The sequence below is a fragment of the Fukomys damarensis genome, unplaced genomic scaffold (assembly GCF_012274545.1).
Source record: "Fukomys damarensis isolate Sample0158 unplaced genomic scaffold, DMR_v1.0_HiC HiC_scaffold_34, whole genome shotgun sequence".
NCBI lineage: Eukaryota > Metazoa > Chordata > Mammalia > Rodentia > Bathyergidae > Fukomys > Fukomys damarensis.
The window spans coordinates 1,175,876-1,188,823 of NW_022900946.1; the positions used below are offsets into that span (position 1 = coordinate 1,175,876).

Sequence of the window (12,948 nt, forward strand, 5' to 3'; positions counted from 1 at the left end):
AGCCCCCCCCCCCCCCCCAGACCCCCTATCTCCTCGGAAAGCCCCTTGGCCCTGGCCAATCAGACCAATCTGGCCGCCAGCACCGCGGCGGGCCCCTCTCCCACCTGCCTTCGGCCACACCCACTTCTGGTTGTGTCCATTCACGAGCCGGTCAGCCTGCTGGGTTCTCCCCGCACCCGCGCCCACCTCGGAGGTTGGTGTGATCCAACGTTTGGGGCTAGGGCCCCTGGAAGCCGCCCCAGGGCCACCTCAGAAAACACTCAGAGAGATGCCAGGCCAGACCCCCTCGCTCACAGCAGCCCCCCCCCCAGCATTATCCCTTTACTTGTCCAAGGTCGCCTGGCTACTGTGTGATTTGCACTGAGGGCTCGCGCCCCATCCTGAACCTGTTTAATGACCAAACTGCATATCCAGCGAACCTCTGTGGACCCAGGCCCTGAAAGCTGTCATATCTCACATCCAACCAAGCCCCCACCTCACCCACAAAGGGACCCAGACGTACATCTCAACCTGCAGCAAGATGCGTTTCTCTTCCTGGACGTGCAGGCCCCACACGCAGTCCTGGCCGGGGCTGTAGCTCTGGGGCCAGTCGGGAGAGAGGACCACACCAGCAGGCTCAGATAGCTCCCCGCCACACATGGCTAGGGCAGAAGAGGTGTCTGGTTCAGGACCCCCCACCGCAGTTCTCACCAGCAACCCCACCAACATTTTAATAACATTGAGCCAGGTTCTCACTAAAGTGCTCACTTCCAGGCTGAACTAGAACTTTCAGTCCTCCTGCATCCCTGGGGAACACAGGCGTGTCCCACCTCACCCACTGACCCACGTGATTCTTGCCACATCTAGGTCTTGTGCCCAATTCCTTGCCCTATTCTTAATTAACCCCACCCACTCTCCACTTTTCCTGCCCAATCCACAGTTTAGCCCAGCTCCAGTTCTACCTCTTGAAGATATTCAGATTTGTGACCTCAGAACACAGTAAGAGGCCCACCAATATTGAGCTAAGAAAACAGCCCCCGAAGGACAGAGTCTGCCCACAGCCTGGGTCTCTGAGGTGTACACAGTGGTCTCCCCCGATGGCCTTGCTGGGCAGGCTGCTGTCTGCAGGCTGCCAGATGCATGGGGCGTCAGGCTCACCCTTGCAGGCTGGCTCTGTGTCGTTCCAGTGGGGTTCTGTTGGGTCCACACATTCGATGGCGTTGGGGGGTCCTGGGGGCTCCAAAGCATATCCTGGGAGGCATGAGAAGGTGGCCAGGGCCCCTGGGCGGTACTCGGGGTCTGTGGTCGTGACATTGCCATGTGCCAGGAAAGGAGCAAAGCAGCGATCCTCCTCAAAGGCTGGGGAAGAATCATGGAAATTAAGTGTCAAGATGGGTTTTGAGGCTCTTAGACTGGGTCTGTGAGCTGAATTCAGCCCTTATTTGGCCACGCCAGGAGGTTTTAAAAACATACAGCCCTTGAGCTTAGCTTTCACTCTCCAGTTTGTCAAAAATGTGAATGTTCCTCACTCACATACTTAGGCAGCCATGCTGGCCTCTGGAGGGGACCCCAGGCTAGTCCAGCCCTAGCCACCACATTCTATGGGGAGGAGACTCACAGACATAAAGCCATGTGGCCAAGATCACCCAGCAGGAAGAGGCAGGACTAGGCCTCAGTGCCCAGCCACAGACGGACGTGCTGTGGGGCCTTCACAGTGGTGCCTTGCGGGGCTGGCTGGGGCTGGCTGTCGTAGGTGAGTTCCCTCCTCAGAAATAACAGTTGGATTCTGATAATCCATGCTGTTGCTGGAATCCAAAACTGCAACTAATGCAAAAGCTGCTCAGTTTTTACTTTGGACTTAGCAAAAATTAATGTTTGTGGAGCATTTTAGTTTCTGTCCACCTGAATGTATCTTAGCTGCAAAACTACCTGTGAGGTGCGACTTCAGGGCCTGTGTGACACAGCGAGAAGCCTAGGACTCCCAGAGCAGCAGGGGTCAGCCTGGAGGCGGGGATCCTCAGCACAGGCAGTAGCACTTTATTTCCACAGAGCCACTGTTTTTACTTAGGCCCAAATCCTGCCCACCCACCAGGGCCCGGTGCCAGTTCCATTTCTCCCACGATCATAGCAGAAACCAGTCCCCATCTCTGAGGGCTTCCTCTTCTTTGTCGCCCTCCTGCTACCGTTTATACAGCCCCTGTGCAACAGCCACAGTCAAAGCTCACTTCCACACGTCCTAGGCATTTCTCTGGCTTCTAACCTTTATTCCCACTCACCTTACTGTGCTTGCTGGCTTCCTCTTTATTATGATCCAACCTGGAAGGCCATGCTTAATGCTTCTTCGCCCACGAACGCTGACCTGGTCATTTCTACCTGCCCGGTATCCATTCCCCTTCTTCTAGCAAAAACACCCCTATTTTCCTTTTGGGAGACACATCTCCCTATGTCTAGACCTTAAGGTTCAACTGCGGCTTACCAGGAAGGGCTGTGTGACACAGATCTGCCAACGACAGCACCTGCCCCTTGCACGGCCATCGGCTCAGACAAAGGCACAGGATCTTAACCAGGTCGGAGGGAATCTTTGTGACGCTGTATGTAAGCCTGCAGCTAGGCCCATCACATGGGGGGAGCCTGCTGGGGAAGGAAGCCAGCACTCTGGAAAGAACAGCAGGACTGAGATACCTGGTCCCAAGGTGTAGACCCAGATCTAACCATACAAGAGGGTAATCAAAATATATGGTGAAGTCCAGAAGGAGACTCTAGCATCCCAAATTCGGGTAGCTTATTTGTTTTTGCCATCCAGGAGAGCAGGTAAGTCCCTTTAGGCACATTTTTTTGTTGTTGTTTCTCTCTAAAGTGCTATGAAGTTTTCTATTTTTTCTTTCCTCATCTTTCCCCTCTAGGCTGGGGAAATCAGGAGACTCTTCTTCCCATGGTGCCAGGAACTGTTTCTTACTTTTCTAACTGTGTGTGTGTGTGTGTGTGTGTGTGTGTGTGTGTGTGTGTGTGTAGTGAATGTTTAAATTAGAAGATGTTGCAAAAAAAAAAAAGGACATTGCCATTAGCCAGGCATGGTAGTGCATGCCTGCAATTCCAGCACTCAGGAGGCTGAGGCAGGCAGATTACCGTGAGTTGGAAGCCAGCCTGGGCTACATAGTGAGCTCAAGGCCAGCTTAAACTACAGAGCAAGACCCTGTCTCAAAACATAAAAAATAAAAAGACATTGCCATTAACCCCGCTAAATATCCTCCCTACCTTCAAGCACACTTATCCCACCATTCTTGCTATTTTCTGAAGCAGTTGTGGGAATCTTCATTTGTGTCTTTATGAGGTGTATTAAAACACAGAATGCTTCTGCCAAGTGCCATCCAATAGAAAGGCAGGCTCATAAAACCATGATCGTCTTCATCCACCTCACTCACTGGATCTGGCACAGTGTGACTTCTGGCTCTTCCCTCAGATCAAAATGAGCACAGGCAAATCTTTTGAATTGATTAGGACATCAAAGCAGCCACGATAGCACAACTAAAGAAACTCACAAAAGAGGACTTCCAGAAGTGCATCAGAAAGTGGCAAGAACGTCAACATAAGTGTGTTCAAAATAAGAGGGAGTATTTTGAGGGGAATTAGTGGCCATGTGTTTCTTACTGTAATAACATTCTTAAAATGTCTTCAACATTCACAGTATTTTCCAATCATACCTTGTGCGTGAAGCTTAGTTAGAAATGGCTGTCACGGAATGAAAGGGGTCCATAAGAAGTGGTCTCTGTAGTTTTGGGTTGGAGAAAGAAGTCAGACGTGGGACAGCCAACCATGAGCCAAGCAGGAGGGCAGGACGCACTCGGGACTGTGTCTGTGTCAGGAAGAGGGCCTGGGTGGGTTACCTTCAAATCGGAGGCTGAGCAGCAGGGGGTTGGCAGGTGTCTCTGAGAGCAGCTCCACATAGAGGGACTGGGCATCACTGAGGAGGCCGCGCTCTGGGACATCATCCATGTCGGAGTCATAGATCACGGGGGACAGGGGGCTGCCCCCTGAGCGAACCATCAGCCTGTAATGGACAGAAGGGTGGAAGGAGCTCTGTTTCCCCTCAAAGCTGCCTGCCTCTGGCTGCTCTCCTAGCTGATCTCTATAGCTCTTACTAACAAACATTACCATATGCCACACATTCTTCTGAGCCCTGGCACATGTTATCTTGTTTGATTTTCACAAGTGCTCTTGAGTCGGACACCATTGTTATCCCTCATTTTATAGATGAAGACAGTGAGGTATAGAAAGGTGAAGTACCCTAAGATCACATGGCAAGTAGGGGCAGAGCTGAGGTACCAGATTGTTAGGTAAAAATGATAATGACGATGCAAAGAGGGAACCAACAACAGGAAAATAACATGACAAGGATAAGTCAATACATATCAGTTATAGCCATCTAGCTACATGGTCTCAATTCACCAATCAACAGAAATAGACTGGCAGAATGGATCAAGAAGGAAGAGCCAACAATATGCTGCATATAGGAAACACACTTAATTGATAAAGAAATTCATAAACTGACAGTCAAAGGATGGAGAACAATACTCTATGTGACAGAAACCCAGAAAAAAGCAGCAGTAGCTATTCTATTTGCAGACAAAGTGGATTTCAAGCCAAGACTATTCAGAGAGACAAATTCACTACATCCTGGTAAAGGGAACAATCCAAGAGGAACAGATAACAATCATAAACATATATGCATCAAATATCAGCAACCCAGTTATATAAAACAAATATTAATGGATATGAAAAAATCAAATAAGCACTAGTGCAATTGTAATGGGAGACCTCAATACTCCACTGCCACAGACAGATCAAAGAGACAAAACCCCAACAAAGACAAATCAGCATTGAACCAAAACTTTTGAACACATCATCTTAGATGTCTACAGAGTATTCCACCCCACAACATCAGAATACACATTCTTCTCAGCTGTATATGGGATTTTTTTCAAAGTAGACCACATACTAGCCCATAGAACATGCTTAAGTAAATGCAAAGGAGCTGAAATTCTCTCAAGCATATATCAGATTATAGTGCAATAAAATTGGAAATCAATGGCAAAAGAAACCACAAGAACTTGATAAACACATGGAAGTTAAATAACATCCTCCTGAACAGCCAAAGGGTCACAGACTAATTAAAGAAGAAATTAGACAGTTTCTACAATTAAATGATAATGACAGTACAACATACCAGAACTTATGAGGTGCAATGAAAGCAGTCCATGTTCCCTGTTATAGTAAATTCCCAGATCAGAAAAAAAGAGCGAGCTCAAATAAACAACCTAATGTTGAATCTCAAGCTTTTAGTAGTAGTAGTAGTAGTAGTAGTAGTACCAGGTATCAAACTTGGGACCTTGTGATTGTGAGGCAGGTGACAGAACCACTGAGCTAAATCCCCAACCTAAACCTCAAGCTTTTAGAAGAGGAGCAAGTCGAGCCCAAAGCTTGTACGGGGGAGGAAAGGACAAAGATCAGAGAAGAAATTAATGCAAAGGAGACTAAGAAAACAATATAAAGAATCAATGAATTGAAGAGTTGGTTCTTTGAAATATTAAATAAAATTGACAAACCCTTAGCTAACCTTATCAAAAAAAGGAAAGACTCAAATCCATGCAATTAGGAATGAACAGGGTGAAATCACAGTGGATCCTGCAGAAATACAGAAGATCAATATCTACTTTGAAAATCTGTATTCTGATATGATGGAAAGTACAGAAGAAATGGACAGGTTCCTAGATACATATGAATTACCAAAGGTGAATAAGAACATATACAAATTCTTAATAAGCCAGTATCAGCCAATGAAATTGAAGATGTGATTAAAAACCTACCAACAGCAACAAAAACCTACCAACAAAGACGATGATGATGACAGCAACCATTTTTGTAGTGCTTATTATGTCCTAGGCACCATTTCAAGTATTTTACATATTTTAACGCATTTAGTAATTATACATTTAGAGAAGTGCTGCTATCTCCACTCTACAGATGGGAAAACAGGCTCAGAGAGCTTAAGTGTTTCATCTAAGATTGCACAGTTACATTCTTTAGGCTAGGGTTTGGGCTGGGGCTTTAGCTCAGTGGTGGTACCGCCTGCCTCACAAGGGCAAGGTCCTGAGTTTGATCCCTGGTACCATAAAATTAAAAATAGAGAGACAGAGAGAGAGAGAGAGAGAGAGAGGGTTAGGACCAGACTCTGGCACATCCCAGCAGAATGCCCTCTCAGATCTGACTCCCCATCCCATCACCCCACTGCCCCAGGGTAGGGACGTCCGACCCGAAGCCCAGACTCACCGGTCATTGTCCTCGTCCAGCGAGACCCTCTCAAAGTGCAGGTGTAGCCGGCGTCCCTCAGAGGCTTCAATGACCCAACGGCAGGTGAGATTGGGTCCTGCCGCTCCCCCGGGCTCAGGGGACACGATGCGGCCTAGTGTAGCGTTGTGGATGGTGCCACCACAGGATGCTGTGGGCAGGGAATGGATGAAGGCAGCTCCAGTCCAGCCGCATCTTCAGCCTGGCCTGGACCACGGCTGGCCTCTGCCCCATGCTCACCTCAGGGACAGGACCCACCCCAGGTCATGCCCAGGAAGGGAGCCAGCCCTGAGATAGCCTTCCCAGAAGGAGCCTTCCAGGATGGAGGACGTGGGGTATGGATGCCCTGAGACAGGGTGAGGGGCCCTGGAAACCCTGGTGGGAAGCTTCATGGTGTGATCCCGAGTGAAGACACCGCAGGATGGGAGATCGCAAGACAGACTCATTAGGACATAGGGCCCTCCGCTGTGAACCCTGAAAATGGCCTCCTCTGACATGACAGGAAGTGGGGTAGCCCAAGATGGAAGCTGCCAGGACTGGCAGCTCCCCGGGACAGATACCTGAGGATGGGGCCTTTTTGGAATAGAAACTTCTTCAGGATGGGTTCCCAAGAAATGGAGACCCCCATGGCAGGACCTCCAACGAGGTTCCTAGGCCCAGAGCCACCACCCAGTGACAGACTTACCCACACAGCTCGGGGGTTCCCCGCTCCAGGCTGGCCGGGTGCCATTGAGGCAGGTGAGTGTCTCCTCACCCTGCAGCTGGTACCCCGAGTCACAGTGGAAGGTGGCGGTGCCCCCAGGGTGCAGGTCTGTCACACGCACATCCCCGTGGGCCGGCCGGGGTGGGAAGCCACAGCTCAGCAGGTAGGCTGCACCACAGAGCAGGTGGGGGACACTCATGGCCATGCCAATGCCATACCGACCCTCCTCCCACACACGCCTCGCACAGCTCAGTCTCATGAGGAGGAAACTGCCACATCCAGCCTCTCCTCTCGACTTTATAAGTTACCCAGTTTGGCTCCCATTTATAGATGAGATAACTGAGGCTCAAGGAAATCATTCTGGACCTGTCCTCATTGGTCATAGGACCTGGGGCCAACCACTGACCCCCTGAACTCCATGCAGCTCTAATAACGGGCCATGGTTTTTGCAGAGTGTGTCCACTCCCCAAATGAGCTCTTACGGTGAGTCTGAGGTAGGCAGAGAAAGGCAGTGCGTAAACTGAGGTTCCACTTACTCAGCACCTCATAGCATTTTTTCTCACAGACTTCCACGGAGGACCACTACTTTCAGCTTTCAGTCAGGCCAGCCATATAAAACTCCATGAGAAATTGATTATTTTGTCATTAGAGACATTAACATTCAGTGTCCCCTCATGAATCCCCTACTGAAAATGGGGTGCCTGGGAAAGTTGTGCATTCTTTGAGAAACTGTTTTGTCTTCTTTCTTGCAGTGAGAATTGCGTTACTTCCCTTTTTGCACTGGCTGCCAGGTGGCTCGGAATCAGATTAAATCTTGTCCCTAGCAATAATAGCCTGTCCCTTCACATTTCTTTCTTTTTTTTTCTTTTTTTGTACCAGGGATCGAACTCAGGTCCTTGCACTTGCAAAGCAGGTGGTGGAACCATTGAGCTAAGTCCCTGCCCTCACATTCCATTTTTAAAAACTCAAATAATCATTCCCTGGTGCCACTTTTTCCTTACATAGTCTATATAATTGTATTGTTTTAATTCTTTCTGAAAAGCCTCCTGAAATTCTTGTGGAAGTAGATGGGATAAAACAAACTGCAGTCCACTTGTTGATAAATGACAGGCCCTGAACTTGATCCCCACAGAACCTGGCAGAGCTCATCAAGGGCTTCCTGGATTCCGGCCAATCTGGCTTCACATCTGCGCAGGGCTATGGATTGCCAGGGTTGATTCAGCTAATCTGGCCAGCTGGGTGGGGGTGCCTCTGCTACCTAAGCCCTCCCCACGTGTCCCCTCGATGGAGAGAACCCTCCCTGAGGAAGGGGGACCATGCTTCAGGCAAGTGTTCACACGCAGTGGTGCTTCCCCAGCAGAGGTGTGGAGAAACCAGCTTGCCTGGGCTTTGCCGCCCTTGGATCTGCCGTCAGCAGTGACTCTGTAAGACAGCTTCTTTGCTCCAAATGTCAAGATTCAACGATCATTTTCTTAGCTGGGCTATTGGGACAGAGGGAATAAAGACCCAGGCCCATGCTGTTCAGGAGTCTACAGTCTACAGACAGACATGGAAACAACCTTCCAGAAGCTTCTAGTGCTTTAAAGTAGATGCTAACCCTGTGTTGGCCCTCTGTGGTCAAAGAAATGAAGTCTGAATGCTTTTAGCTGGACATTTCAACTCCTTTTACAGCTGGGTTCAGCCCAGTACTTTAGGGGTCCACACCTGAGAGCGATATATTCTACTTTTCTTTCTTTTTTTGGTACTGGGAATTGAACTTGGGACCTTGTGCTGGTGAGGCAGGTGGTGGCACCACTGAACTAGAGAGCTATATATGCTAAACCACAGCATTGTGACTCCTTACTGTCCTTCCTCTCTATATATTATATATACTTTACATCCAGGTCTGTATCTGTTAGGGCCTTCTGAGCTCCATGTTATCCTTCAAAGAGTAACTTACATTCCATCCCTTCCAGGAAGCCTACCTGGCCCTGCTATCTCTGATACTTATTCTCTTGCCTATACACAAGTTTTTCTATATTTTTAGACAATTCTCACTAAGTTGCCCAGACTGGCCTAGAACTTGCAATTCTCCTGCCTCAGCCTCTTCTGAGTGCTGGGTTGCAGGCCAGTGCCACCACATGTATATATATTCACATGCATAACTTTGCCATCACAATAACTCCTGTCTCTTGTCACTGTGAGACTTAAAAAAGACTTGTGTATCTTATCTTCTGAAAGCTTAAAGGGGCCAGGGATGTAGCAGGAAGGCACCAAGCCTTCCTGGCAAAGGCAAGCACAAGTTCCTGAGTTTGATCCCCAGTACCAAATAAGTTAATTAATTAATTTTTTAAAAAAAGCTTAGGCTGGCTGATAAATTTGGAGGCAGGCTGGCCTGAGATCTATTTCTAGCCCGACAACTCATTAGCTTCACGACTGTGTAGGTGGCTTCACCACTGAGACCCCTCACTCATTGGTGGCAATTATTCCTATCCATGAAGATTAGCCTGAAAATTAAATAAAAGAAACACTCCAAGCAGCCAGTACACAGAAGGTGCTCAGAACATGTTTGTTGCCACATAAGAGTGGAGCTGGGGACTTAGGGATCTGGTTTTTCTACTCCATGAGAACTGGCAGGGACTGAGAAACCCTTATGGCCTTGAGTCTTTTTCTCCCTCTGAGGGATGAAGCTGACCATGGCCAGGGGAGAGGCACGAGGTTGGTGAGGAGATTCTGCACACAGGCAAGTTTGCTGGACCTGGGGGAGGACAGCAAAGTCCAGGACTTTCAGAGAAGCTCAGGAGGCCTCGTGGGGACAGTGGCTCCAGGCAGTGGAGGTTGGGAAGGGCTGAGACAGGGCTCCAGTCCCAATGGTGCCTGGAGGAGCTGCAGAGCAGGGGAAACCAAGGCACATAATGAAGGCCAATTACTGCAATAACCCGGCTTCCCCACACCTTTCACTTAGCCTGCAAGTCCTATTTTCAATGCCTGAGGGAAATGGCTGCTTATAGGAGCCAGGGGGCATCCACAGCCTCTGCCAACCCTCAAGACACTCTTGCTCCCCAACAACCAGGTCTGTCAACAAGGACATGTCCAGCTTGCTGGCCTCCTCAGCAGTGCTTCTACCTTGCAGGATGAGGCCCCAGGCAGACCTAGAGCGCAGGCTCAGGATGGCTGGGGAGGGCATGAGGACGAACTGTGTCCTGAACACGATGCGCAGGGCACTGGGGGCACCAGGCTCCCACGGTGAAGCCCTAACGTGATGTGAAGGGGACACTGTCCGGCACATGGGTCCCTGTTTCAAAGGAGCACAGGGAGGAGCTTGGGAGGAGACAGCAGCACCTGGAATGGGGACACCGGCTAAGCCTAGTGCCTTGTGATACATGTGTGCTAGAATGTACACTTCCACACACACAGGTTAGCACACATGTGCATGTGCAGACATGACTTATGGGTGGGTGCTCATGAGTGCAGGCAGGGCCTCCCTTCCTTGTCCCCAGGAGTCAAAAGGATCTTTCTAGGTGACCCATCTAAGCCTGTCCAAGGTCCCCTTCTCACCTGCAGGTTAAATAGTCTGAAAAGCTGATGAGGCCCCCCATGACCCACATCCACCCTGTCTCCCAGCCAGGTCTCTTAGGTCCTTTCTCCGGTCACCTTCTATACTTTGACTCTGATAGCAATGATTGATATTCTGAGCTCTTACTGTGTACCAGACACTGTTTTGAACATTTGATATGTACACTAACTCATGTGATCTTCCTAAGTGTACCATGCAGTACTGTGATTATGATTAGATACTGGGGATTAAACCGAGGGCTTTCAGATTGTACTACATCTCCAGCATTTTTAATTTTGAGACAGGGTCCTTCTACATCCCTAAACTGTCGAGGCTGGGCTCAAATTTCTGATCCTCTTGCCTCAGCCTCCCTGAGGGCTGGAATTAGAGGTGTTGGCCATCATTCCTAGCTTGATCCCTATTTTTCTTACTTTTTTTTGTTTGTTTGCTTTTTCAGTATCGGGCATCAAACTCAGGACCTTGTGCTTGCGAGGCAGACATGGCACCACTGAGCTAAATCCCTGGCCCTTTTTTGCTTTTTTGAGACAGGATCTCACTATGTTGTTCAGGTTGGCCTTGAACTCACTGTGTAACCCAGGCTGGCTTTGAATTCATGGCAATCCTCCTGCATCAGCCTCCTGAGTACTGAGATTACTGGTGTGTACCACCACACCTGGCCCTATTTTTTAAATGAGATCATGAAGCTCATATAGGTTAAGTAAATTGTTCCAGGTCACACAGTCAGACAATGCCATCTTCATATTGAATCACTCCTCGCTAGGACTGACATCTTCCTCTGCAGGACTGGGAATGTGATTTTCCACCCATCTGGATAGCTGCTTCCCTCTTTTTCTCCCTCCCACCTTGCCCTTAGCTAACTCATCCCTTGGGTCTCAGCTTTGTCTTCACCTCCTCCAAGATGGCATCCCCATAGTTCTTAGAAAAACTTAGGTCCCTTTTCATATCGCTCCCCGTGCCTGTATCTCCTCCAGTACAGCTCTTACCTCAGTGAATCATAACCATCTCCACTCCCTGTCTGTCTCTCCACCCACATTCTGAGCTCCTCAGAGTCAGATTAATGCTTGGGTCATTGGTTGCTCTCCTCAAGGCTACCGGCATAGTTTGGTGTAAAGTAAGTGCTCAGAATTTATTGAGTTTAATGGACGAATGCCACTTTATACGTGCACACTCAGAGTGTGCGAGACAAGAGTGCATCGGCCTGTCCTGAGGGTCCCACTCCCCAGGATCCATCAAGGAGGAACAGTCCCACAGCACTCTGTGCCTGGAAGGCCCCAGAAATGTCCCTTGTGCCCAGCGCAGCCCCAGCCCTTCCCAGCCCCTTAGACTCCTCACCCTGGTAGTGGATCCTGAAGCCACCTCCCCTCGGGGCCCGGGGGCTCTGGAAGTGCAGGAGCAGCCGGTTGGTTGGGCTCCGAAGGACCTGTCCTTCTCCCAGCATGGAGGAGTTGGCGAGCAGCCGGGGGGCCAGGCCTGGGGATCCCCCACCAGCCAGCACAAGGAGCTCTTCCTCCTGAGACAGGTTCAGTGTCTGTACCTGAAGAAGCCAGACACAGGCCAGAGCAAGTCAGCCCGGGGGGGGGGCGGCTCCCCAGGCCCCCTACCCTCCGCCTTTGTTTTTTCTCTCTGTGGCCCTCAAACCACAGGGACACTGCCCGCGCTGTGGAACCGTTGGAGAGATCCTCTGAGTCAGAGAGCAGACCCGTGTGAGTTAGGAAATAAGCCCCTCTGCCTATAGGGCCAAGTCTGTGCACACGGAGCGGTCCCTGGGGAAAGGGCTGGGAGGCCGCAGCCTCACGCTTGGGCACAGCTACCTGGATCTCAATGCCGTAGCCCGGGTAGACGTGGATGCTGTAGGTGCAGTCCAGGAGCCCCGAAGTGCGGCCGGTGGGGCTGAGCAAATCCGGAGACTCCACGAAGCCCTCGCCCTCAGAGATGTTGTTGTTACACAGAACTGGAGAGAGAAGTGGCCAGTGCTGAGGGAGGCCCTGGACTCTTGCTCTCCTCCCCAAGCAGCCCCTGAGGGCCTCGTCTGTCTTCTCCGGTGCGCCCTTCCGCCCTGTGCCCAGGACCCTGCCCAGCTGTCTTACAGACAGACAAGGCTCACGCCTGGAGCGCGGAAGGGCGCACAGTCTGGGGCAGAGCTCCTCCCCTCCCGCACCTGGAGGTCCTCCTCAGGCTCCGGGCAGCCGCTCCTCACCCGGCCCAGCATCTTCCCCTCCCGCATCTGTGCTGCTCCTGGACAGCGCCCCACCCCCTCCCATGACCTCACCGGGGCTGGTCACTGTGGTGGTGACCGTGGTCGTGGTGATGATGGTGGTCGTAGTCTCCTCCTCTACTCCCTCGGGCCCGAGGGGCGGTGCTGGGG

At 50.4% G+C, this 12,948-nt stretch overlaps 1 protein-coding gene across 1 annotated transcript in view; it reads right to left on the bottom strand.

Annotated features, from left to right (window-relative positions):
* Positions 1-12,948, bottom strand: part of Sez6l2 (seizure related 6 homolog like 2) — a 20,685-nt gene that overhangs the window by 4,755 nt on the left and 2,982 nt on the right. The window contains exons 4-11 of the mRNA XM_019206521.2: positions 12,853-12,942; positions 12,395-12,534; positions 11,916-12,117; positions 7,010-7,195; positions 6,307-6,475; positions 3,864-4,027; positions 1,138-1,338; positions 481-641 (exon numbers count right to left, since the gene is read on the bottom strand). Of these exons, the coding sequence (XP_019062066.1) occupies positions 481-641; positions 1,138-1,338; positions 3,864-4,027; positions 6,307-6,475; positions 7,010-7,195; positions 11,916-12,117; positions 12,395-12,534; positions 12,853-12,942 (1,313 nt within the window). The remainder of the gene's footprint in view (positions 1-480; positions 642-1,137; positions 1,339-3,863; positions 4,028-6,306; positions 6,476-7,009; positions 7,196-11,915; positions 12,118-12,394; positions 12,535-12,852; positions 12,943-12,948) is intronic.